This window comes from Dendropsophus ebraccatus, chromosome 4 (assembly GCF_027789765.1).
Source record: "Dendropsophus ebraccatus isolate aDenEbr1 chromosome 4, aDenEbr1.pat, whole genome shotgun sequence".
NCBI lineage: Eukaryota > Metazoa > Chordata > Amphibia > Anura > Hylidae > Dendropsophus > Dendropsophus ebraccatus.
The window spans coordinates 11,686,442-11,711,742 of record NC_091457.1 but is presented as its reverse complement, the minus strand read 5'-3'; the positions used below and the strand labels follow the sequence as shown (position 1 = coordinate 11,711,742).

The following is a 25,301-nucleotide window of genomic DNA, read 5'->3' as shown; positions in this document are numbered from 1 at the left end:
TCCAGTCCAAGAGGCCTGAGTATACTTGGACAGAGATTACTTGGCCTCTGTACCATCTCTTTCTGAGTGTGAGGGGTAGGTTGTACAAGGACCCTTGGACCCTTCTAGGAACTGTTCTTAATTGGTTTCCGGTTTGGCCTATAGACCTTCCAGTAAGCTCTCAAGCTATAGTAAGGGAAATATTCAGCCCCAATTACAGGATGGTAGCCCCACCAGGCCACCACTCATAGTGACCCCCTTGGCTGATGCGGAGTGAAAGAGCGTCCAAGCCATAGACCACCATGACCACCAAGACATTGGTGCAGCTCCCGAGAGAAAGGGGAGCGGTCTGACCCTGCGGAGGTCTTTGGGAACTCCCGTGCCAAGTCAGTGTAAAAGGCTGTAGCGCACTACAAGGCCCAGCCGTCCGTCCCTCTCACTCTACAGCTCACTCCGTAGCTCATATACCGGCCCGATAACTTAGGCTATAGACGTATTCTTATACAAGGACGTCACAGATGCGGTAGAACTTTCCATCTCCCCTTATAAGGAGGAGGTTTCCCCGCGTCACGAATTGCGGAGGTGACATGACGCGGTGGGATCTGAGCAGATTGTGTGTAGGAAGCCACTGGGATATAAAGCACCGGCAGAGATATCGAGGGAATCACAGCTCCGGAAAAGAAGAGAGACTGAACGCTGCCACAGAATAAGCCCTTCTACCACAGGTGCAGAGCCCATACCTGAGATATTCACAGCAGCACAGAGCATCTTCAGCATGTCCGCCCCCCTGGCTGAGGACCGTCTCTTCACCTACGAGGAGGCCATGCAGTACTGCGCCTACCTGGAAGATGAATTCCCTCTTCCTTCCAGAGCTCAGAGGAAGCGCAGGGAGAGTCGGCTGAGATCCCAGATCCCGTCCTTCGAAGAGATCCGGGAGGTGGAGGAGGAAGGGCGATCCCCCACCGAGGAGGAGAACGCCAGGAGAACCTTCATGCAGTCCCTGGAGAGTCTGCGGAGGAGCTCCAACCATAAGGACAAACTGAGACGATACAAGACCAGCCAGGACTCCAGCGACTCCGACTCTACCCTGTGACCTCCACCGCAGGGCTGCCCTCCATGGTACCAACTACTTCTTCATTAGTAAACAGGGACCCTCCACTCTTGCTCAGGGTCTGAGCACATGAAAGGACTTGTGGACCCCAACGACTCTAATGATGGTGTTTGTCGGGTCCTCCCCCTCAGGAACTCACCTAAACCGCAGTCAGCTATGATGTCATTGGGGGAGATGTAGCAGAGCCAAAGTTGTCATTTCGCCATATACTGTGCATGTTCGGAAAACCAGATTTTTTTCTATATTATTTTTTTTGCTCCTCCATGTAACCTGTATAGCAGTATAATGTCCTGACTGTGAGATGGAAGTATTATTATTATCACCATCATAAATGGCACATGTACCCCATCTATTATTATGTGATCAATGCAGAAGACGAAGCAAGTGTAAGTGTGCAAGGACTCTTTACACCATTATAAATAGCGTGGTCACTGTGTTGTACAAAATGTTATGGATATACTGTATACCGGATGTGTCATTCACTGTACTGTAATGTCTCTTTATTAAATTCTATTATAAAAAAGTGTTTGCTGTGATAGTCTTTCTTACATTGTTCAGTATATAGGACCAGTTTTATAGTAGTTATATTCCTGTATATAGGAGCAGTATTATAGTAGTTATATTCTTGTATATAGGAGTAGTATTATAGTAGTTATATTCCTGTATATAGGAGCAGTATTATAGTAGTTATATTCCTGTATATAGGAGCAGTATTATAGTAGTTATATTCTTGTATATAGGAGCAGTATTATAGTAGTTATATTCCTGTATATAGGATATGTATTATAGTAGTTATATTCCTGTATATAGGAGCAGTATTATAGTAGTTATATTCTTATATATAGGAGCAGTATTATAGTAGTTATATTCTTGTATATAAGAGTAGTATTATAGTAGTTATATTCTTGTATTAGCAGGATATGCCTGTGCTCACATGTCTGGACCTTATGTCTTCCCCATTCTGTGAGAGCAGCAATGGTAAGTGTAATACCATATCCATACTTGTGTCATTTGGGGGCAGCCTTCCCCGCCGGTGGTGCTGGCCGGGTTTTGGTGGGGCTTTTTGGGTCTGGTCCTGTGACATTGGGGTTGCAGGGCCGTTCCATGGCCTCCCTTCCCTGCACGTGCACGCTTTGCACTGACCGACACGGTGTGGAGTTAGCGTAGGGACCCGTGTGGACCAGAGGACCTGCGCGGTGGTACACGGGGCAATATGGCTTGATCAATTCATATACAGACACTCTGGTGTTGATCTTTAATATAGGCCTAGCGGCATTAGTATCAGCCATAGATGGGATGTGCAGCCGTTCCATTCTCTCCAGCTCGTGTATTATAGTAGTTATATTCTTGTATATAGGAGCAGTATTATAGTAGTTATATTCCTGTATATAGGAGCAGTATTATAGTAGTTATATTCTTGTATATAGGGAGCAGTATTATAGTAGTTATATTCTTGTATATAGGAGCAGTATTATAGTAGTTATATTCTTGTATATAGGAGCAGTATTATAGTAGTTATATTCTTGTATATAGGAGCAGTATTATAGTAGTTATATTCCTGTATATAGGAGCAGTATTATAGTAGTTATATTCTTGTATATAGGGAGCAGTATTATAGTAGTTATATTCTTGTATATAGGAGCAGTATTATAGTAGTTATATTCTTGTATATAGGAACAGTACTATAGTAGTTATATTCTTGTATATAAGAGCACTATTATAGTAGTTATATTCTTGTATATAGGAGCAGTATTATAGTAGTTATATCCCTGTATATAGGGGCAGTATTATAGTAGTATATTCCTGTATATAGGGAGCAGTATTATAGTAGTATATTCCTGTATATAGGAGCAGTATTATAGTAGTATATTCCTGTATATAGGGGGCATGTACCTGGTATATTATTCTAGTAGTAGTAATATTGGGACGTAAGATTATTGTCTTTCTCTGCTTTTATCATCCAGTGTAATAACCCCTCAGTATTAGGATGTCTTTGTTCTCGGTTTATCCTCCATGTTAGCTGCGATGTCTCTCTGGTTGGTCTAGACATTGTCAGTACACAGTGACCTATATATTGGGCTTCACCTGGATTACGCCTGTGCTCTGCAGTGATGGCGCTCCCCTCCCCCGGATTATCGGAGGCCGCACCTGTGATCTGCACAATCCCATTATCATTCCCATTAGATTATTATGTTACATTACTATATTATATAATAACCTAATCCATAATAATAGGTCAGGGTTAGAAATCAGAGGGTCGGATTGCGAGCTCCTAAGGACGGGGTGGATGAGTAGTTGATATCTGTAGAATAAGTAAGAATAAATTCATCACATACAGTTGTTCAGGATTGGAAAATCATAGCAGCTTTTTTTCCATTAACAGCGCCACCCCTGTCCTCAGGCTGTGAGTTGTAGTTCAATGGAACTGAGCTGCAGTACCATTCACAACCTGAGGACATGGGTGGCGCTGTTACTGGAAAAAGCTGCTATGATTTTCTAATCCTGGATATAAATAAGGATATAAAGTCCACAGCAGCACAGAGTATTTTAGAATTTTAACGTTCAATGATTGCAGGACTATCACTGGATTAGTTGTGTGGATGGACTACAACCCCCATCATTAATACACTTCATATGCGATTCTGTGTTAGAAAGGTTCATCCGTGTCTCGGAGCTGTCCCTGGTGCTGAAGCCCCATGTAAGGATTCTGATAGACATGTAAGCCCTGAGTCTGCTGGGACTTGTAGTTGTATATCCTGTATAACGGAAGCTGAGAGCATGCTGGGTCTTGTAGTCCATGCTTGGCAGGTTACCTGAGGCCCGGCACACCATTCAGCCCCATTACCAGCAGCCGCTGATCCGGATTCTCTTGGTTATGACACCTCTGAGCCGGTTTGTCTCTTGTTAATGAGCTTTGATTTAACCTGAATGAGACATAGACAGTAGCCGGATATAGCAGAGGTGAGTTTGTCATCTGGCACAGTTATGTTATGTGAGTGTTACATAAACCTGCAGGTAAATCCTTCCTGCATTACGTTATCACTACACATAACCATGTGCCATATATATATATATATATATATATATATATATATATATATATATATTGCACATGGTTATAGGAGAGATGTCAGAGTAAGGGTTAATGTTAAGAGAAGGGTTAGTGTTAGGGGAAAGATAAGGGCAGGAATAGGGGTAAGGGTTGGGATAGGGATAAGGGTAAGGGTTAATGTTAGGAGAAGGGGAAGGGGAAGTTTTAGGGGAAAGATAAGGGCAGAAATAGGGATAAGGGTTAAGATCGGGGTCAGGGTATAGATAAGGTTAAGGGTTAATGTTTGGGTAGGAGAAGAGTAGTAAATGTTAGGATAGCAGACAGCGTAAGGGTTAGGGTAGGTATGAGGGTTATAGATAGGATAGGAGTCAGGGTAGGGATAAGAAAGAAGCTAAGGGTTAGTATTAGGATAAGGGTGAGGGTTAGGGTTGGGATAAGAGTTATAGTAAGAGTTAATTATGGGGTAAGAATTGGGGTAGGGATAAGAATAAAGGTAAGGACTAGGATAAGGGTGAGTATTAGGGTAATGATGAGGGTTAGAGCTGGGATAGGAGTTGGGGTAGGGATAAGAATAAAGGAAAGGGTTAGGATAAGGGTATTAGGGTAAGGATGAGGTTTGGGATTAGAGTTAGGGAATGGGTTAATTATAAGGTAAGGGTTAGGGTTGAGATAGGAGTTGGGTAGGGACAAGAATAAGGGTTAGTATACAGGTGAGCATAAGGGTAAGGTTGAGGGTTGAGGTTAGAGTTGGGATAGGAGTCAGGGTACAGGTTAATGTTAGGGTAAGGATTAGAGTTAGGGTTGGGATAGGAGTCAGGGTTGGAATAAGAATAAAGGGTTAGGATACAGGTGAGCATTAGGGTAAGGATGAGGGTTAGGGTTGGGATAGGAGTCAGGGTAGGGATAAGAATAAGCATACGGATAAGGATGAGGGTTGGGATAGGAGTCAGGGTAGGGATAAGAATAAGAGGATAAGGATGAGGGTTGAGGTTAACGTTGGCATATGAGTCAGGGTACAAGATAATGTTAGGGTAAGGTAAGTGAATATTGGGTAAGAATGAGGGTCAGGGTAGGGATAAGAATAAGGGTAAGTATTAGGGTAAGGATGAGGGTTGAGGTTAGAGTTGGGATAGCAGACAGGGTACGGGTTAATGTTAGGGTACGGGTTGGGATAGGAGTTAGGGTACGGGTTGGGATAGGAGTTAGGGTAAGGGTTGAGATAGAAGTTAGGGTACGGGTTGGGATAGGAGTTAGGGTAAGAGTTGGGATAGGAGTTAGGGTATGGGTTGGGATAACAGTCAGGGTAAGGCTAAGGGTTAACATTTTGCTTCTCATGTAAAAAAAAAAAAATACAAACTCATTATTCCATAAGAAATTATATTTATTCATTAAGAAATAGATAACATGAAAAATAGAACTATTGCTGTCAATACATAACGCTGCCCCCTAGAGGAGACAAGGCCGGGTATACGCCGGATTCAACTAGAAAACTCACATTGCTGGAAAGGGACAACAAAGTCAATATAAAAAATAGATACTTTGTCCTATAAAACATGCAGTCCTATGTAAACATCACCGGGCGCTGAGAGTTATTTTCCCACCTGGGATTCCTGCAAACATTAAGTAAGTTCTGAAAAGATGGTACCATCCCATAGACGTAAGGGGTCAAAGGAAGACTTCCCTGTATCGGGGTGGAGGACCCTTAGAGCCCTAACTTAGGGGTCCTTAAAAATGGTGGAGTGGAGGACAGTGATCTGAGTCCTTACAGAGTCCATGATGGTGAAATCAATGGTTGTCCAGGAGAGGATGAAGAATTTGTTGAGTCCTTGCAAAGTCCGTAACGGACAGAACCCTTGAAGCCCTTGAAGAGGGTTGTTGGACCAATGATGGTGGCCTTGGAGTAGAAGACCCCAAAGAGTCCTTATAGAATCCATAATGGCTGCTGTGGAGAGTGGGACCCTTGAATGGGATTCTTGGAGTGGAGAACCCTGATCTAGAGTCCTTAAAGAGTCCATATTGGTGGAATGAATGGTTAGCCTGAAGTGAAGGACCACTGGACCTATGAATGCCAGTCCTGGAGTGAAGAACTCAACATAAGAGTCCTTACAAGTTCTACGTGAAGTGAAGGACCCCTGGATCCATGAACACCAGTGCTGAAGTGAAGAACCCAACGTAAGAGTCCTTGCAAGTTCTTACAGAAGTGAAGGACCCCTGGATCTATGAACACCAGTGCTGGAGTGAAGAACCCTACATAAGAGTCCTTAAAAGTTCTTAGTGAAGTGTAGGACCCCTTGATCCATGAACGCCAGTCCTGGAGTGAAGAACCCAACGTAAGAGTCCTTGCAAGTTCTTACAGAAGTGAAGGACCCCTGGATCTATGAACACCAGTGCTGGAGTGAAGAACCCTACATAAGAGTCCTTACAAGTTCTTACTGAAGTAAAGGACCCTTGAAGTCACATACATATATAGTAGCCCTGTAGAGGAGGACTCCCAACTCCTACCAAGTCCCGGTTGAAGAAATGGATGGAAGCCCTTGTACCCTTGACTCAAGGATCATTGTGAAGAAGTAGTTGGTACCATGGAGGGCAGCCCTGGGGTGGCCCCTCACAGGGTAGAGTCGGAGTCGCTGGAATCCAGGCTGGTCTTGTAGCTGCTCAGTTTGTCCTTATGGTTGGAGCTCCTCCGCAGACTCTCCAAGGACTGCATGAAGGATCTCCTGGCTTTCTCCTCCTCGGTGGGGGATATTCCTTCCTCCTCCACCTCCCGAATCTCCTCGAAGGACAGGATCTGGGATCTCAGCCGGCTCTCCCTGCGCTTCCTTAGCGCCCCTCTGGTTTTGGAGGGTAGAGGGAATTCCTCCTCCAGGTAGGTGCCGTACTGCATGGCCTCCTCGTAGGTGCAGAGATGGTCCTCAGCCTGGGGGGTGGTCATGTTGTGCGATGCTCTGCGGGAGATGCTGAGAAGCTGGTGTAGCTGCGTCTCTATGCGGCTTATGTCTCCCTCCTGCTCTGCCTCTTCCTTTATATCCCAGCCTCCTCCTACACATAATATGCTGCGATGACACCCAGCTCCTTATACAGGCTGCCATCCGGTGACGTGGAGTGACACAGACCTGGGGTGGGGGGATCCTTCCTGGATATGGGGGGGATTACAGGATATTCTTACCTTCTGCATTGATGGGATCTGTAATATATAAAGTCTAAATGGAGAAGCTGTAATAGTGAGTGACAGCGGATCCGGTGACAGATGGAGTGACAGGTGCTGCCGGTGCCGTCATGTGATCCACTCATCACTCACCCAGCATGAATCATAATCATAAGGAAAGCTCTAGAGCAGGGGGAGGGAACCTTGGCTCTCCAGCTGTTGCAAAACTACAACTCCCATCATGCCTGGACAGCCAAAGGCTGTCCAGGCATGATGGGAGTTGTAGTTTTGCAACAGCTGGAGAGCCAAGGTTCCTTAGGGTCCTATTCCACCGGACGATTATCGTTAAATCGTTCGAATCTAAACGATAATCGTTCGGTTAAAATGCAGTTAACGATTAACGACCAAACAAAAAATCGTTGATCGCTTTATAAGACCTGGACCTATTTTTATTGTTGCTCGTTCGCAAATCGTTCGCATTGACTACTGGTCCTTTTACACGGAACGATTGATCGTTCCTTTTTGCACGATAACGGTCGAATTTGAACGATAATCGTACGTGTAAACGCAGCTGACGATCAAACGACGAGCAAAAAATCGTTCATTTTGATCTTTCAACATGTTTCCAAATCATCGTTGATCGTTCGCAAAAAAATTCGCCGATCATTCAGTGTAAACATTCTTTCAACGATAGGCTTAAACGATCGCAAAACGATTTTTCCGTACGATGTATCGTTCCGTCTAAACGCTGATCGTTATAAAAAAAAAAAACATCGTTTATTCAAAATCGTTAATCGTGCGATCGCTCCGTGTAAAAGTACCATAACACATCGTTTGGTCGTTCGCAGTAGATACAAACGCAATAGCAAAGAAATAGCGAAGAAAAAACGATCGCAAATACGATCATAAGTAACGATTATCGCTCCATGGAAATGAGTGAACGTTTTCAGGTCTTTCGCAATAGCGGTCGTTTGAGATCGTTAATCGTTAACGATTATGCGAACGATAATCGTCCGGTGGAATAGGGCCCTTGCCCTTGCTCTAGACGGTTTCACTCCAAGCATGCTGGGAGTCGTAGTTTTGCAACAAGGCTTGTGCTGTAGATCAGTGATCTCTCCTTTATGCTGTTGAAAAACTAAAACACTTAGAATGGTATGCTGGGAGTTGTAGTTTTGGAACAGATAGCAGGCCAGGGCTGTGATCCTTAAAGGGGTAGTTCACAAAAAAAAATTCCTTTCAATTTCAGTTCAATTGGTGCCCAAAAGTGTTACTTATGGTGCGTTTACACAGGCAGATTTATCTGACAGATTTTTTAAGCCAAAGCCAGGCACAGACCATAAACAGGGAACAGGTCATAAAGGAAAGGCTAAAATTTCTCCTCTTTTCAAATCCATTCCTGGCTTTGGCTTCCAAAATCTGTCAGATAAATCTGCCTGTGTAAACGCACCATTACTTCTATTAGAAAAAAATTCTAGTCTTCCAGTACTTATCAGTCGCTGAATGTTCTGCAGGAAGTGGTGTATTCTTTCCAGTCTGACACAGTGCTCTCTGCTGCCACCTCTGTCCATGTCAGGAACTGTCCAGAGCAGGAGAGGTTTTCTATGGGGATTTGTTGCTGCTCTGGACAGTTCCTGACATGGACAGAGGTGGCAGCAGAGAGCCCTGTGTCAGAGTGGAAAGAATACACCACTTTCTGCTGGACATACATCAGCTGATAAGTACTGGAAGAATTGAGATTTTTAAATAGAAGTAAATGACAAATTTCTGGCACCAGTTTTAATTTTTTTTATGAACTACCCCTTTAGGGTATATTCACACGAGATTCTCGCTGCGAGCCCGGCAGGTCCTGGCAGTTCCCACACACTACATACTAAACGACCGCAGCGAGTATGTAATTCTGCCGCCCTTAACCCCTTCTGCTCCCGCCCGGCTCCCCGCTGTAAGCATACATTACCTCTCCTCGCTGCACGGGTCCGGCGTCATGCTCTCCCGTCCGGCCAATCAGTGTGTTGCCCAGCCGCAGCCCGTTCGTGTGAATATACCCTTAAAGGGGTTTTCCAGGATTAAAGGGCTTTGTTCTAAAAACAGCGCCACACTTGTCTTCAGGTTGTTTATGCCATTACAACTTGGTACCATTCACTTCAATGGAACTGAGCTGCAATACTACACACAACCTGAGGACTGGGGTGGTGCTGTTTCTAAAAGTTTCTCTTGAAGTTCTAGATATTTTTCTTATCTTAACCCCTTTAACCTGCAGCTATTACATAACTACAATTCCCAGCATGCAATGGCAGCTTTCACAGTATGTTGGGAGTAGTAGTAACAGGTAAAAGGCCAATCAAGTAGCCTTGTAAGGGTTCATTTACACAGAAAGATTATCTGCCAAAGATTTGAAGCCAAAGCCAGAAACAGACTATAAACAGAGATCAGTTCATAAAGGAAAGCCTGAAATTTCTCTTCTTTTCAAATCCATTCCTGGCTTTGGCTTCAAATCTTTGGCAGATAATCTATTTTCTGTGTAAATGGACCCTAATATGTGGCTCTCTAGTTGTTGCCAAAGTACAACTCCCAACATTCTGCAAAGGTGGGAAAGCAACAAGCTGTAAACTAGTGATCTCCAACCTGTAGCTGTTGCAAAACTAGCAGAACAAGCAGAGCTGCAGTGCAAAGTATGGAGGAGGGACACGGCAACAGACTATGCCTTTGCTGGTACAACTGGAAACAGGGGCATTGATGTGTGTGGGGGTGAAGGCTAGCCCATCTGGTTTAATCCCACAGAAGAACTGCAGTAAAGCAAACTGCTGAAAAATTTCCAGTCTTGGGGGGATGAGATATTATTAGGCAGGAGGTTGTAATGTTATGGCTCATGGGTCAGTAATGAGTTACTATTTACAAGCTTTGGTTTCTCGGATCGCCATCTCCTCCTCTTATAACTATCATGCTGGATGTGTCACCAGCTTGCAGGGTATACAGGTCACTTCTCCGCAGGATACAGACTCATCCCTCCATCCCAGAAACTTCTTCACAGCTACAGAATATTCCTGGATCATTCCATTAAGACGACTACATAGAGGAATGACTATAGATACGGTATATCAGCACAGAGTCCGGGTCTCTGTAACCCCACCAGGGCAACGGGGTAAGGGCGACCCTTCCCAGAAGAAACTCTCTACAGACACTGAATCAGCAGGGAATGCAGGGAAATTTCAGCTTGGAGCATGCAGAATTATGAATGCAGCTCTTGAGTACTTATTTTAGCTTTACTGTCGACAAATGCAAAAAAAGAATTAGCCAGGATTGGAAAAGAAAAAAGGAGTTTTATTTCAACAACAGCGCCACCTCGTCTTCAGGTCGTCTGTGGTATTGCACTTTAGATCCAATGTAATTGAGCTGCAATACTGCAAGGACAAGAGTGGCGCTGTTTCTGGAAAAAAGCAGCCATGTTTTTCTAGGCCTTCATAACCCCCTTAATGTTATCCACCATTGTCTTGCTCTATGCTGCAGTCTGAATTTTCAAGGGGCAGTACCTTATTCTGCCTCTAGAGGCGCTCATCCAATGAAACAGCGCCATTCTTTCACGCTTATCCTTAGTTGGTTTATAGCATTGCAGCTCAGTGTTATTGAACTAAGTTGTAATACCACACACAACCTGAGGACAGGGGTGGAGCTGTTTTTGCAACAAAAAAAAAAATACCTCCCCAATATGACCAATCCTGGACAACCCCTTTAAAGGGGTATTTTGGTGGGAAAAAATACGTTCAAATCAACTGGTGGAAAGTTATATAGATTTGTAATTTACTTCTATTTATAAAAATCTCCAGTGTTCCAGTACTTATCAGCTGCTGTATGTCCTGCAGTAAGCTGTGTATTCTTTCCAGTCTGACCACCTCTGTCCATGTCAGGAACTGTCCAGAGCAGCAGCAAATCCCCATAGAAAACATCTCCTGCTCTGGACAGTTCCTGACATGGACAGAGGTGTCAAAATGGAAAAAATACACCACTTCCTGCAGGACATACAGCAGCTGATAAGTACTCAAAGACTGGAGATTGTTAAACCGAAGTTAATTACAAATCTATAAAACTTTCTGAAACCAGTTGAAAAGAAAATTGTTGGAGAACCCCTTCAAGGAGTGCTTTGCATTTACATTTTTCTAACAATCTTTTTATGCAGAATTAAAAAAAATGAAGTTTACTTTCTTCCAGAAACAGTGCCACCCCAGTCCTCAGGTTGTGTTTGGTATTACAACTTCATTTAGTTTAATGACACTGAGCTGCAGTACCACAAACAAACGAGGACGAGGGTGGCGCTGTAATTTTTAAAATCCTGGATAATCCCTTTAAGATCTCTGCTTGTTGTCAGTGACCAGGAAACCCCAGAGATGTCTGTTATAATTGTCTCCAGCCCAGGCCATTGTTCATTGGCTAATACACAGCAGCATCACAGCATGTCACTGATCATTCGTTACAATGTATCAGTGCAGGTAACTTGTTCTGTATCTCCAGCTGCCCGTTCTATACCGCCAGCGTCTCCTGGCAGCTGATCAGACCCCGGCAGCGGCAGCCTGGTTGCTATGGATACCTCATCATGATCGCACCCACATAGTGATGGCCACGTAGTGGGGAATCACATTGCCTCTTATGGAGCGGGGACTGTACCGGAAGTGTACAGTTGTCTTAAAGTGACAGTAACCTGAGGTGGTTCTTATCTCTAGTCACTGTACAGGTGAATATGAGCTATTGCTCTCTATTATCAGCCACTGTAGTCTGCAGACAAGAACCGAAACCCCCATCATCACTACTACTGTATGTCCCATCTCATAGGAGGCAGTTGTCAGGCACTGTACTATGGAGTATAATACAGGATGTAACTCAGGATCAGTAATGTAATGTATGTACACAGTGACCCCACCAGCAGAATAGTGAGTGCAGCTCTGGAGTATAATACAGGATCAGTAATGTGTGTACACAGTGACCCCACCAGCAGAATAGTGAGTGCAGCTCTGGAGTATAATACAGGATCAGTAATGTGTGTACACAGTGACCCCACCAGCAGAATAGTGAGTGCAGCTCTGGAGTATAATACAGGATCAGTAATGTGTGTACACAGTGACCCCACCAGCAGAATAGTGAGTGCAGCTCTCAAGTAAAGATACATATACATAGTTAAAGAAAAAAATATATCCTCTCATATTATTAAATGGCTGCGTTAGGAACTAGGAATTGCAGGGCTGCTTAAGGGCCCTATTCCACTGGACGATTATCGTTTGCATAATCGTTAACGATTAACGATCTCAAACGACCGCTATTGCGAAAGACCTGAAAACGTTCACTCATTTCCATGGAACGATAATCATTACTTATGATCGTAATTGCGATCGTTTCTCTTCGCTATTTATTCGCTATTGCGTTCGTATCTATTGCGAACGACCGAACGATGTCTTATTCAATGCGAACGATTTGCGAACGTTTTGCGAACAAGCAACAATAAAAATAGGTCCAGGTCTTATAAAGCGATCAACGATTTCTCGTTCGGTCGTTAATCGTTAACTGCATTTCAACCGAACGATTATCGCTTAGATTCGAACGATTTAACGATAATCTGAACGATAATCGTCCGGTGGAATAGGGCCCTAAGCCCTGGTCCTAACACAGTTAAATAGCAATACTAATGCCCCTATTCCACGAGTTATTAGCGCTCGTTTGCTCCTCGTTCCCCGCTCGCTGCCGCCGCTATTCAACGCGGCGTCAGAGAGCGGGTGAGTGCGGGAGGGGCGGCGGGGAGCTGCTGGGGGGGCTGCCCGGGGGATCGCTAATCGTCCGGGCAGCCCATAGGATACAGCAGCGCCTGCTGCCGATGCTCCTATTCAACGGAGCGACGGCAGCAGATCGCTGCTATATCAGTCGCTTGTTTTTCAACATGTTGAAAAACAAGCGACTGCAACGATCAGCCGACATGAACGATGTCGGCTGATCGTTGCACTCTATTCCACGGGACGAATATCGTTCGCAGCGGTCGATATCGGCCGAATACGAACGATATTGCTCCTCTAAACGACCCGTGGAATAGGGCCTTAAGCCTCTCTTAAGGTCTATATAATACATGTTACCATGGGGGAAGCTGTCTGTGTTACTAAAGCTGCAGCCTCCCCTGATGTCTATATAATACATGTTACCATTAGAATAGACATTACACTGGGGGAGCTGTCTGTGTCACTAGTGCTGCAGCCTCCCCTGATGTCTATATAATACATGTTACCATTAGCATATACATTACACTGGGGGGAGCTGTCTGTGTCAGTAGTGCTGCAGCCTCCCCTGATGTCTATATAATACATGTTACCATTAGCATATACATTACACTGGGGGGAGCTGTCTGTGTCAGTAGTGCTGCAGGATGTAGTGGTATATGGGGGGGGCACTGACATTACTGCTGCCAGTCAATGTAAAAAATAAATAAAAATAAATTATATATACACACACATAGATATACGTATATAGATTTTCTTTGTTATATAACCTAATTAAAGAAATCTTCTTCCTGCCGGAATACCCCTTTAAGTGCAACAAACAAAATATTAACCTAAATATTTCCAGTTTCCTGCAGGTCCAGAATACAGCTGTTTGGTTTATTTCTGTGAAGAACGAGGTAAGCTGATCCCATGCTCATCAGAGACGTCCGCAGACAGTCCTCCTGTGGGGGGAGGCTACCACATCACTTTCCTCCTGGGAACATTGTCCGGAAGGTGAGGTTAATCCGGGGCCGCCGGTCATGATACTCCTTCGGTACACGGTGCTGGAATGAAGAAGCCGGAGACGTCAGGTTACACAATGATTGGGGGTTCCAGTAAGGCTTTAAACTAAAAAAAATATCTATTACTTCCTGGAAACCATGCTTTATATTCCACATGCATCCATTATCAGCTGCTGTATGTCCTGCAGGAAGTGGGGTATTCTTTCCAGACTGACACAGTGCTCTCTGCTGCCACCTCTCTCTATGTCAGGAACTGTCCAGAGCAGCAGCAGCAAATCCCCATAGGAAACCTCTCCTGCTCTGGACAGTTCCTAACATGGACAGAGGTGGCAGCAGAGAGCACTGTGTCAGACTGGAAAGCATACACCACCTCCTGCAGGACAAACAGCAGCTGATAAGTATGGGAAAACGTGAGACTTTTAAATAGAAGTAAATCACAAATCTATAGAACTTTCTGCAACCAGTTGATTTGAAAGAAAAAGATTAACCCCTTTAAGTCTCTCTGGACCACTCGCACACAGCTCGATCTGGCAATCACACCTCAACCAATCAAAACTTTTGATATGTCTCCAGAACATGTCTAAAGTTTTTGACACTTATTAGATACAAATCCATCCGTGCTGATATTTGATCTTTCCTCTGTTCAAAAAGAGACCAAACACAGGAAGTCCCAGTCCTTTCCGCACACACAAGGAAAGACACCTGTCCATCATGCAGACTGTATGTCACCTGAGGGCAATTAACCTTTGCTAATTATATTATCAACTCTGCCAGGAGACTATGCTCTTTGTCATGTAACATTTCTGTCAGTATAATGCTACTGTGTGGTAACAGAGGTTTGGTGTTGTGTGATAGGAGAGCTGACCGTACAATGCGAGCACCCTCAGGATTCTCTGCTGTGGAATGTGAATGTGTGGCATCTGCTCAGTGAAGGGAGACACCTAGTGGCTGTATGTATAACACAGCGATCACAACCCCTGTTGATTTCTTTAAAAAAAAATATATAAAAAAAATATTTAAAAAATTCTCCACAGTGCCTCTTGAAGCCACCAGAGCCGGAGCTGATGTGCAGGAGCTCTAGCAAACTTTCTTCATTGATACAACTTTGGGGGTCAAAGTTGGGGTAGAAGAATTGCAAGAACTCATGTTATTGCTGAAGCCTGAGAGTGTCCTTAGGCCGCACTCACCTGCCAGTCCTCCTGTGTTGCTCCCTCCATAAGCAGGAGGCATCCGTGGTCCAGTGGTACATGCAGCCGCTCTACATACGTGTAATCTCCATTCTCCTCCTGTATGGGGAATAGTGATATGTCACACAATAAGCCATTACTGATATCTATCTATGTCCTATGTATGTATCCATCCATCCAACTCCCCATCCATCCATCCATCCATCCATCCAACTCCCCATCCATCCATCTATCCAACTCCCCATCCATCCATCCATCCAACTCCCCATCCATCCATCCATCCATCCAACTCCCCATCCATCCATCCAACTCCCCATCCATCCATCCATCCATCCATCCAACTCCCCATCCATCCATCCATCCAACTCCCCATCCATCCAACTCCCCATCCATCCATCCATCCAACTCCCCATCCATCCATCCATCCAACTCCCTATCCATCCAACTCCCTATCCATCCATCCAACTCCCCATCCATCCATCCATCCATCCAACTCCCCATCCATCCATCCAACTCCCCATCCATCCATCCATCCAACTCCCCATCCATCCATCCAACTCCCCATCCATCCATCCAACTCCCCATCCATCCATCCAACTCCCCATCCATCCATCCAACTCCCCATCCATCCATCCAACTCTCCATCCATCCATCCAACTCTCCATCCATCCATCCAACTCTCCATCCATCCAACTCTCCATCCATCCAACTCTCCATCCATCCAACTCTCCATCCATCCAACTCTCCATCCATCCAACTCTCCATCCATCCAACTCTCCATCCATCCAACTCTCCATCCATCCAACTCTCCATCCATCCAACTCTCCATCCATCCAACTCTCCATCCATCCAACTCTCCATCCATCCAACTCTCCATCCATCCAACTCTCCATCCATCCAACTCTCCATCCATCCAACTCTCCATCCATCCAACTCTCCATCCATCCAACTCTCCATCCAACCAACTCTCCATCCAACCAACTCTCCATCCATCCAACTCTCCATCCATCCAACTCTCCATCCATCCAACTCTCCATCCATCCAACTCTCCATCCATCCAACTCTTCATCCATCCATCCAACTAACTCCCCATCCATCCAACTCTCCATCCATCCATCCAACTCAACTCCCCATCCATCTCTCTATGTCTATCTCTCTATGTCTATCTCTCTATGTCTATCTCTCTATGTCTATCTCTCTATGTCCATCTCTCTATGTCCATCTCTCTATGTCCATCTCTCTATGTCCATCTCTCTATGTCCATCTCTCTATGTCCATCTCTCTATGTCCATCTCTCTATGTCCATCTCTCTATGTCCATCTCTCTATGTCCATCTCTCTATGTCCATCTCTCTATGTCCATCTCTCTATGTCTATCTCTCTATGTCTATCTCTCTATGTCTATCTCTCTATGTCTATCTCTCTATGTCTATCTCTCTCTCTATCCATCCATCGATCTATCCCCTATCATACCCATCAGAAGATATGTGTCTGGCACCTCCATCCCTCCTGGATGGTGTCATGGCGCCCCCTGCTGTGTGTAGGAGGCAGTTGTGACTTGTGCACAGACTGTTAGTGGGAACATGAATGGTGTTTAGCTTCCCAGACGCCTCGGTGTGATGTCTCATTCATACGCTGACATTACCGCTAATGCCTGACATCCTGCGGGGGAGAGCCGGCTGACGTCACAGAGACAATGTAACTATGCTAAATAACAGATAATCCCGGAGATTTAATGAGCAGAGATGTGCGGCGTTATGTAAGCGGAAAATACATAACCTGGATGGTTACATAATGGGCGGATGTAGGAGAGAGGGGGTCAGCATTATGTAATCGTGTATGTAGTGCTTTGTTCTATCAGCCTATTATATAACCATCACCCCTAGGGGGCGCTGCAGTGAGCTATACACTCCAGTCCATGGTAGTCATTGGTCTTCTGACTCTAATGCAGAGATGGGGAACCTCTGACCCTCCAGCTGCTGCAAAACTACAATTCCCATCATGCCAGGACAGCCAAAGCCGAAGGCTTTGGCTGTCCAGGCATGATGGGAATTGTAGTTCTGCAACAGCTGGAGGGTCGTAGATAAGGAATCGGGGCCATGTCTTGTGTCTTACACCATAACTTACAGGTGGCGGCTTCTTCCTCATCTGGAACACGCGGCTATCTCCGAAGCTCAGAGAAGCGATAACTGGATTCTTGCCCAAATCGGTCTCGTCGTCGCTGTGCCAGTCTATGCTGTCCTTGTCGTGTCTGTAGAGGTTGCACAGCAGGGAGTTGAAGGTGTAGCCGGTCACCTCCTCTATACGGTCCTTTAGCATGGTCAGCAGGGGGTGCCACTGCAATAGGAGAGATCCAGTGTTAGAATGCACTAAGTTTCAAAAACAGCGCCACCCCTGTCCTCAGGCCGTGTGTGGTATTACAATTTAGCTCCATCCACTTCAATGAAACAGAGCTGCAATACCGCACGCAACCTGAACACAAGGGTGGTGCTGCATCAGCCATGTTTTTCTAATCCTGAACAACCCCTTTAATTCTGCAATAATAAAGTATTATGCAATAATAATAATAATATTAATAATAATAATACACCTGACCCCCCGATCTGATCTCTGGTTGCAGTCAGTGAATAGAGAAGTGAAGGATTGTATTGAGATAATAGGAAAAAGTCTGATACACTGTAACGACTCCTCTCCTGTGTCTGATTAGACAGTTCTTAAAGGGGTATTCTTCCCACATCAAGTAGTAACCCCTGCAGAAAACTACTGAAATTTAAAGGGATACTCGAGCATTTTTTTTTCTTTTAAATCAACTAGTTTCACAAAGTAATATAGATTTGTAATTTACTTCTATTTAAAAATCTAAAGTTTTCCAGTACTTATCAGCTGCTGTATGTCCCGCATGAAGTGGTGGTGTATTCTTTCAAGTCTGACACAGTGCTCTCTGCTGCCACCTCTGTCCATGTCAGGAACTGTCCAGAGCAGGAGAGGTTTTCTATGGGGATTTGGATAGTTGCTGACATGGACAGAGGTGGCAGCAGAGAGCACAAAGAATACACCACTTCCTGCAGGACATGCAGCAGCTATTAAGTACTGGAAGACTTCAGATTTTTAAATAGGAGTAAATTACAAATCTATATAACTTTGTGAAACCAGATGATTTGAAAGGAAAAGATTTTTGCCGGAGTGCCCCTTTAATGGATTGAAAAGCAAGTTCAGGCGCTTACATGAGGATTGGACTGCATTGTGGAGCGGGAGTAAGTGTAGGGGACCTCCCCGTACCAGCAGGTGAGTCGTGGCTCCTGGTAGGGCCCATCTGTCAGGAGAGAAGCAATACAGATCACATATATATCATCTGATGCCATAACAGCACAGAGCAGAGGAGTAGACATAGAACGGGCTTCTATTGCCCCCTGCTGGCAGACTCTAGGTACAGCAATGTATATTTTACCAGGTCCGATATTGGTTTTCTGACTCCAGGGAATCTCTCTCTGTAGCTGCTCAAACATCCAGTCGGCTTCTTTAGGGTCGATGAACTGGGCGAAGAGCCTCAGCCTGAAATACATTACAATAAATGCAGATCAGATCATCACCATAAAGCAGTGCTCTCCAGCTGTTGCAAAACTACAACTCCCAGCATGCCCTGACAGCCGAAGGCTGTCAGGGCATGCTGGGAGTTGTAGTTTTGAAACAGCTGGAGAGTCAGAAGTTGTATTTATTTTACAGTTTAGTATCTGCAGATGTGGGCTACTCCATACTACCATGTAACTATCTCCTCCGCCTTAGAGCGAGGACTCACCTGGACACCCCAGATGGCGCGGTGCTGATATCATATGTGCCGTCCTTCCTGCAGACAAAGGGCATTGTTCAGTGTACACTCCAAGAAAGCCAAAGGATAGATACAGACAGTAATATAATGTGAATAGTGAGTGCAGCTCTGGAGTATAATACTGGATGCAACTCAGTATCAATAATGTAATGTATGTACACAGTGACCACACAAGCAGAATAGTGAGTGCAGCTCTGGAGTATAATACAGGATGTAACTCAGGATAAGTAATGTAATGTATGTACACAGTGACCCCACAAGAAGAATAGTGAGTGATGCTCTGGAGTATAATACAGGATGTAACTCAGGATAAGTAATGTAAGTACACAGTGACCCCACCAGAAGAATAGTGAGTGCAGCTCTGGAGTATAATACAGGATGTAACTCAGGATCAGTACAGGATAAAACCCCTATTCCACAGGGCGACTGAGTTTGCTCCTCGTTCCCCGCTCGCTGAGGCCGCTATTCCACACGGCAGCAGCCAGCGGGGGAGTGCAGGAGGGGTGGCGAGGAGCTTCCGGCGGGGGGTGGGGGGTGTTGGGGGCAGGTTTGGGCTGCCCAGGTAATTGTTGAAAAACAAACAACTGCAACGATCAGCCGACATGAACGATGCCTTCTATTCCACGGGGCGAATATCGACTGTTCGAGCCGATTATCGTTCTGTGGAATAGGGCCTTTAGTAATGTAATGTATGTACACAGTGACCCCACCAGCAGAATAGTGAGTGCAGCTCTGGAGTATAAATAAGGGATACTAATGGTCGGTAAACAGAACATTATAGAAGACGCCACAGCTCAGGGGTGCAGAGAACATTACTCACTCAATAATCCGGGGATCTGGGATTCTCCGATGTACCTGAAACAGAAAATATAGTGAGTGCTGAACAGGGACAGACGGGGATCCGACTGATGGATAGAAGAAATCCAGCAACTAACACCCCCACAAGCTATGCCTGTGTGTTATAGAGGACGGGGGGAGATACCTCTGCTGGCTCTTTATATACAAACTGCTTGTCCTGAACGATCTGCTCGCTCCCCCAGCGCTGAGGCTTCACAGCTGTAGAGACAGGATGAGATGCTGGAAGAAAGAGAACACCACTGTGTCAGAACATTTCCTCTATTACAACACAATGCAAGCAGACAGACCAAAACTACAACTCCCATCATGCCTGGACAGCTAAAGCTTTGGCTGTCCAGGCATGATGGGAGTTGTAGTTTTGCCACAGCTGGAGAGCCTAGGTTCCCTACCCCCGCTATAGAAGCTAACAGCCACAGGTTGCTGAGCACCAGCTCCATTCTATTCCTTAACATCTAGCACCATCTACAGGTCATTATGATTATTGCAGCCTATTTCCAAAACTCCAGATTTAAAGTGTTTCATCTTCAAAATTCTTTTCGCAATATATTTTGCCTAAGAAATCTTCAGGTTCAGCGTCATCCATATAGATGACTCAAGACGGCATCAACTGCCAGTGTCTGACCTGCTCTAGGTATTTGGATGTGTCTGACGTGTCAAAATGCGGCCATATTGTTTTATTATTAACGTCATGGAGTTTAATGCAGAGCAAAGTGCACAGCTGGATGTGACCTTACCAGGATGGGGGGCGCTCTTAGCGGGTCCTGCCCACGCTCCCTGCACTCGTGCCCGGCATCTCTTGTCATTCATCCTCCTCTCCTCTCTGGTCAATACTCATCACAGAGATCTGGAACAAGAGATCATTGAGAGGTCAGTGCGATAGCCTGGATACAACATAACTCACTACGGAGTCCGGCTCACTTACTAGTATATAGGTAAAGAGCTAGAAGGAGGAAAAGAAGCTGGAAGAGAGGTAATACTGTGACTACTTGGGGAAGGGGGACTCGCTGGGACTACTGGGGGGAAAGGGGGACTCGCTGGGACTACTGAGGGGAAGGGGGACTCGCTGGGACTACTGGAGGGGAAGGGGGACTCGCTGTGACTACTGAGGGGAAGGGGGACTCGCTGGGACTACTGGGGGGAAAGGGGGACTCGCTGGGACTACTGGGGGGAAGGGGGACTCGCTGGGACTACTGGGGGGAAGGGGGACTCGCTGGGACTACTGGAGGGGAAGGGGGACTCGCTGGGACTACTGGAGGGGAAGGGGGACTCGCTGGTACTGGGGGAAAGGGGGACTCGCTGTGACTACTGAGGGGAAGGGGGACTCGCTGGGACTACTGGGGAAAGGGGGACTCGCTGTGACTACTGGATGGGAAGGGGGACTCGCTGGGACTACTGGAGGGGAAGGAGGACTCACTGTGACTACTGGATGGGAAGGGGGACTCGCTGGGACTACTGGGGGAAAAGGGGACTCGCTGGGACTACTGGGGGAAGGGGGACTCGCTGGGACTACTGGAGGGAAACGGGGACTCGTTGGGACTACTGAGGGGAAGGGGGACTCGCTGTGACTACTGAGGGGAAGGGGGACTCGCTGGGACTACTGGATGGGAAGGGGGACTCGCTGTGACTACTGGGGGAAAGGGGGACTCGCTGTGACTACTGGAGAGGAAGGGGGACTCGCTGGGACTACTGAAGGGAAACGGGGACTCACTGGGACTACTGGAGGGAAACGGGGACTCGCTGGGACTACTGGGGGAAAGAGGGACTCGCTGGGACTACTGGATAGGAAGGGGGACTCGCTGGGACTACTGGGGGAAAGGGGGACTCGCTGGGACTACTGGGGGAAAGGGGGACTCGCTGTCACTACTGGATGGGAAGGGGGACTCGCTGTGACTACTGGATGGGAAGGGGGACTCGCTGTGACTACTGGAGGGAAAGGGGGACTCGCTGTGACTACTGGGGGAAAGGGGGACTCGCTGTGACTACTGGAGGGAAAGGGGGACTCGCTGGGACTACTGAGGGGAAGGGGGACTCGCTGGGACTACTGGAGGGGAAGGGGGACTCACTGTGACTACTGGAGGGGAAGGGGACTCACTGTGACTACTGGAGGGGAAGGGGACTCACTGTGACTACTGGAGGGGAAGGGGGACTCACTGTGACTACTGAGGGGAAGGGGGACTCGCTGGGACTACTGGAGGGGAAGGAGGACTCACTGTGACTACTGGAGGGGAAGGGGGACTCACTGTGACTACTGGAGGGGAAGGGGGACTCACTGTGACTACTGGAGAGGAAAGGGAATCACTGTGACTACTGGAGAGGAAGGGGGACTCACTGTGACTACTGGAGAGGAAGGGGGACTCGCTGTGACTACTGGAGAGGAAAGGGAATCACTGTGACTACTGGAGAGGAAGGGGGACTCACTGTGACTACTGGAGAGGAAGGGGGACTCGCTGTGACTACTGGAGGGGAAGGGGGACTCGCTGTGACTACTGGAGGGGAAGGGGGACTCGCTGTGACTACTGGATGGGAAGGGGGACTCGCTGTGACTACTGGAGAGGAAGGGGGACTCACTGTGACTACTGGAGAGGAAGGGGGACTCACTGTGACTACTGGAGAGGAAGGGGGACTCACTGTGACTACTGGAGAGGAAGGGGGACTCACTGTGACTACTGGAGAGGAAGGGGGACTCACTGTGACTACTGGAGAGGAAGGGGGACTCACTGTGACTACTGGAGAGGAAGGGGGACTCACTGTGACTACTGGAGGGGAAGGGGGACCTTGCTGTGACTACTAGGGGAAAGGGGGACTTGGTACGATTACTGGGTGTGGGGGGGGGGTGGCCTTGCTGTGACTACTGGGGAGTAAGGGGTTCTTGCTGTGACTACTGGGGGGAAAGGGGACCTCGTTGTGACTACTGGGGGGGGGGGGGGGGTGTATGTGTGGGTGTGGTGTTGGTGGGGAGTGACTACTATGGAGACATTGCTATCCTTTGGGATAATAGGAGTTGTATGAGATGAGAACAGTCTGCTCTCTCTGTCTTGTCTGGTGTTCAAGTGAAGGAGGCCAAGCTGCAATTCCTGACACAGCCCACAGACAAAAGAGTGGCGCTGTTTATTTATAGCATGACTTTCTCCCAGAATCCTTGCCCACTGCTTTCACCCTCAGTCACATCAGGGTCACCCTTACCCTAAAAGTCACATCACAGCCCCCGCTCTCCACCAGTAGTCATGGCAGTGCATCACATCCTCCCTGACTGATCAGCAACACTGGAGCCACTTTCAGACATCTCTGGTCTCTCCTAACTCCTTTATCCCTCTATCCCCTCTCCAGACTCCTCTATCCCCTCTCCAGACTCCTCTATCCCCTCTTCACTTCTCCAGACTCCTCTATCCCCTCTCCAGACTCCTCTATCCCCTCTCCAGACTTCTCTACACTCTTCCAGACTCCTCTATCCCCTCTCCAGACTCCTCTATTCCCTCTCCAGACTCCTCTATCCCCTCTCCAGACTCCTCTATTCCCTCTCCAGACTCCTCTACACTTCTCCAGACTCCTCTATCCCCTCTCCAGACCCCTCTATCCCCTCTCCAGACTCCTCTACACTTCTCCAGACTCCTCTATCCCCTCTCCAGACTCCTCTATCCCCTCTCCAGACTCCTCTATCCCCTCTCCAGACTTCTCTATCCCCCTATTTTAGAGTAGAAACCATGGAGCAGTTGCCCATAGCAACCAGATTCCATCTTTCCTTCCTCATAGGCTGATTGGATAATGAAAGCTGCTGTGTGATTGGTTGCTTCCTATCTCTCCCTGTTGCAGTGTGGCTGACACGCTGCCTCATCTCATCATCAGTAACAAGAGTTCAGCTACAATGGCTGCTGTCATATTGTATACATTGTTATGCAGAGTGTTACAAAGAAGCCGAGAACTGTGCGTTCCAGCTGCTCTCACCTGTCACTCCACGCTACTTCCGCTTCCTGCCTTACACTTAAATGTGTCCCACTTGCACAAAGGCTCCACAGAAACGTTCCGCCTCGTTATATGTGCAGGCTAGCTACTTGTAGTGAATATTCAGGAACAAGCTGGTGGGGGCACAGATGAAGGATTCCTATACATAATGCGGGAGATTTATCAAACATGGTGTAAAGTGAATCTGGCTCAGTTGCCCCTAGCAACCAATCAGATTTCATTTTCCAAAGAGTCTGTGAGGAATGAAAGGTGGAATCTGATTGGTTGCTAGGGGCAACAGAGACAGTTTCACTTTACGCCATGTTTGATAAATCTCCCCCAATGTGTAAGATAAAGACTGATATTCACATTCAGCTCTTTTCTTTATAGCGGTGTCTCCTAACACACAGGAGTTGTCATAGGGTCCTCCTAAGCAGTGTCCCCAAACACAAGAGTTGTCATAGGGTCCTCCTAAGCAGTGTCCCCCAACACACAGGAGTTGTCATAGGGTCCTCCTAAGCCGTGTCCCCCAACACACAGGAGTTGTCATAGGGTCCTCCTAAGCAGTGTCCCCAAACACAAGAGTTGTCATAGGGTCCTCCTAAGCAGTGTCCCCCAACACACAGGAGTTGTTATAGGTTCCTTCTAAGCAGTGTCCCCAACACACAGGAGTTGTCATAGGGTCCTCCTGAGCCGTGTCCCCAAACACAGGAGTTGTCATAGGGTCCTCCTAACAGTGACCCCCAGTACACAGGAGTTGTTATAGGTTCCTTTTAAGCAGTGTCCCCAACACACAGGAGTTGTCATAGGGTCCCTTCTAAGCAATATCCCCCAACACACAGGACTTGCTATAGGGTCCTCCTAAGCGGTGTCCCCCAGTACACAGGAGTTGTCATAGGTTCCTTCTAAGCAGTGTCCCCAACACACAGGAGTTGTCATAGGGTCCTCCTAAGCAGTGTCCCCCAACACACAGGAGTTGTCATAGGGTCCTCCTAAGCAGTGTCCCCCAACACACAGGGGTTGTCATAGGGTTCTCCTAAGCCGTGTCCCCCAACACACAGGAGTTGTCATAGGGTCCTTCTAAGCGGTGTCCCCTAGTACACAGGAGTTGTCATAGGTTCCTTCTAAGCAGTGTCCCCAACACACAGGAGTTGTCATAGGGTCCTCCTGAGCCGTGTCCCCAAACACAGGAGTTGTCATAGGGTCCTCCTAACAGTGACCCCCAGTACACAGGAGTTGTTATAGGTTCCTTTTAAGCAGTGTCCCCCAACACACAGGAGTTGTCATAGGGTCCTCCTAAGCAGTGTCCCCCAACACACAGGACTTTCTATAGGGTCCTTCTAAGCAGTGTCCCCCAACACACAGGAGTTGTTATAGGGTTCTCCTAAGCCGTGTCCCCCAATACACAGGAGTTGTCATAGGGTCCTTCTAAGCGGTGTCCCCCAGTACACAGG

At 46.8% G+C, this 25,301-nt stretch overlaps 2 protein-coding genes across 3 annotated transcripts; both read right to left on the bottom strand.

Annotated features, from left to right (window-relative positions):
- Positions 1-6,267: 6,267 nt before the first annotated feature.
- Positions 6,268-13,949, bottom strand: LOC138789439 (uncharacterized protein C11orf96 homolog). Its single transcript, XM_069968082.1, has 2 exons — positions 13,868-13,949; positions 6,268-7,326 (listed from the first exon to the last, which is right to left on the bottom strand). Exon 2 carries the CDS (start codon positions 7,072-7,074, stop codon positions 6,748-6,750), a length of 327 nt encoding a protein of 108 aa, XP_069824183.1. The 5' UTR covers positions 7,075-7,326; positions 13,868-13,949; the 3' UTR covers positions 6,268-6,747.
- ALKBH3 (alkB homolog 3, alpha-ketoglutarate dependent dioxygenase) lies at positions 13,789-24,023 on the bottom strand. 2 transcript variants are annotated; one of them, XM_069968080.1, is made up of 10 exons: positions 23,851-24,023; positions 20,643-20,752; positions 20,033-20,127; positions 19,871-19,905; positions 19,021-19,068; positions 18,673-18,776; positions 18,449-18,537; positions 17,352-17,561; positions 15,226-15,324; positions 13,789-14,080 (listed from the first exon to the last, which is right to left on the bottom strand). In XM_069968080.1, the coding sequence occupies exons 2-10, from the start codon at positions 20,713-20,715 to the stop codon at positions 14,000-14,002; spliced, it is 834 nt and encodes a 277-aa protein (XP_069824181.1). In that variant the 5' UTR covers positions 20,716-20,752; positions 23,851-24,023; the 3' UTR covers positions 13,789-13,999. The 2 variants fall into 2 exon arrangements, with proteins under 2 accessions (XP_069824181.1, XP_069824182.1); XM_069968081.1 differs by lacking the exon at positions 23,851-24,023 and adding an exon at positions 23,092-23,617.
- Between the last annotated feature and the right edge of the window lie 1,278 nt (positions 24,024-25,301).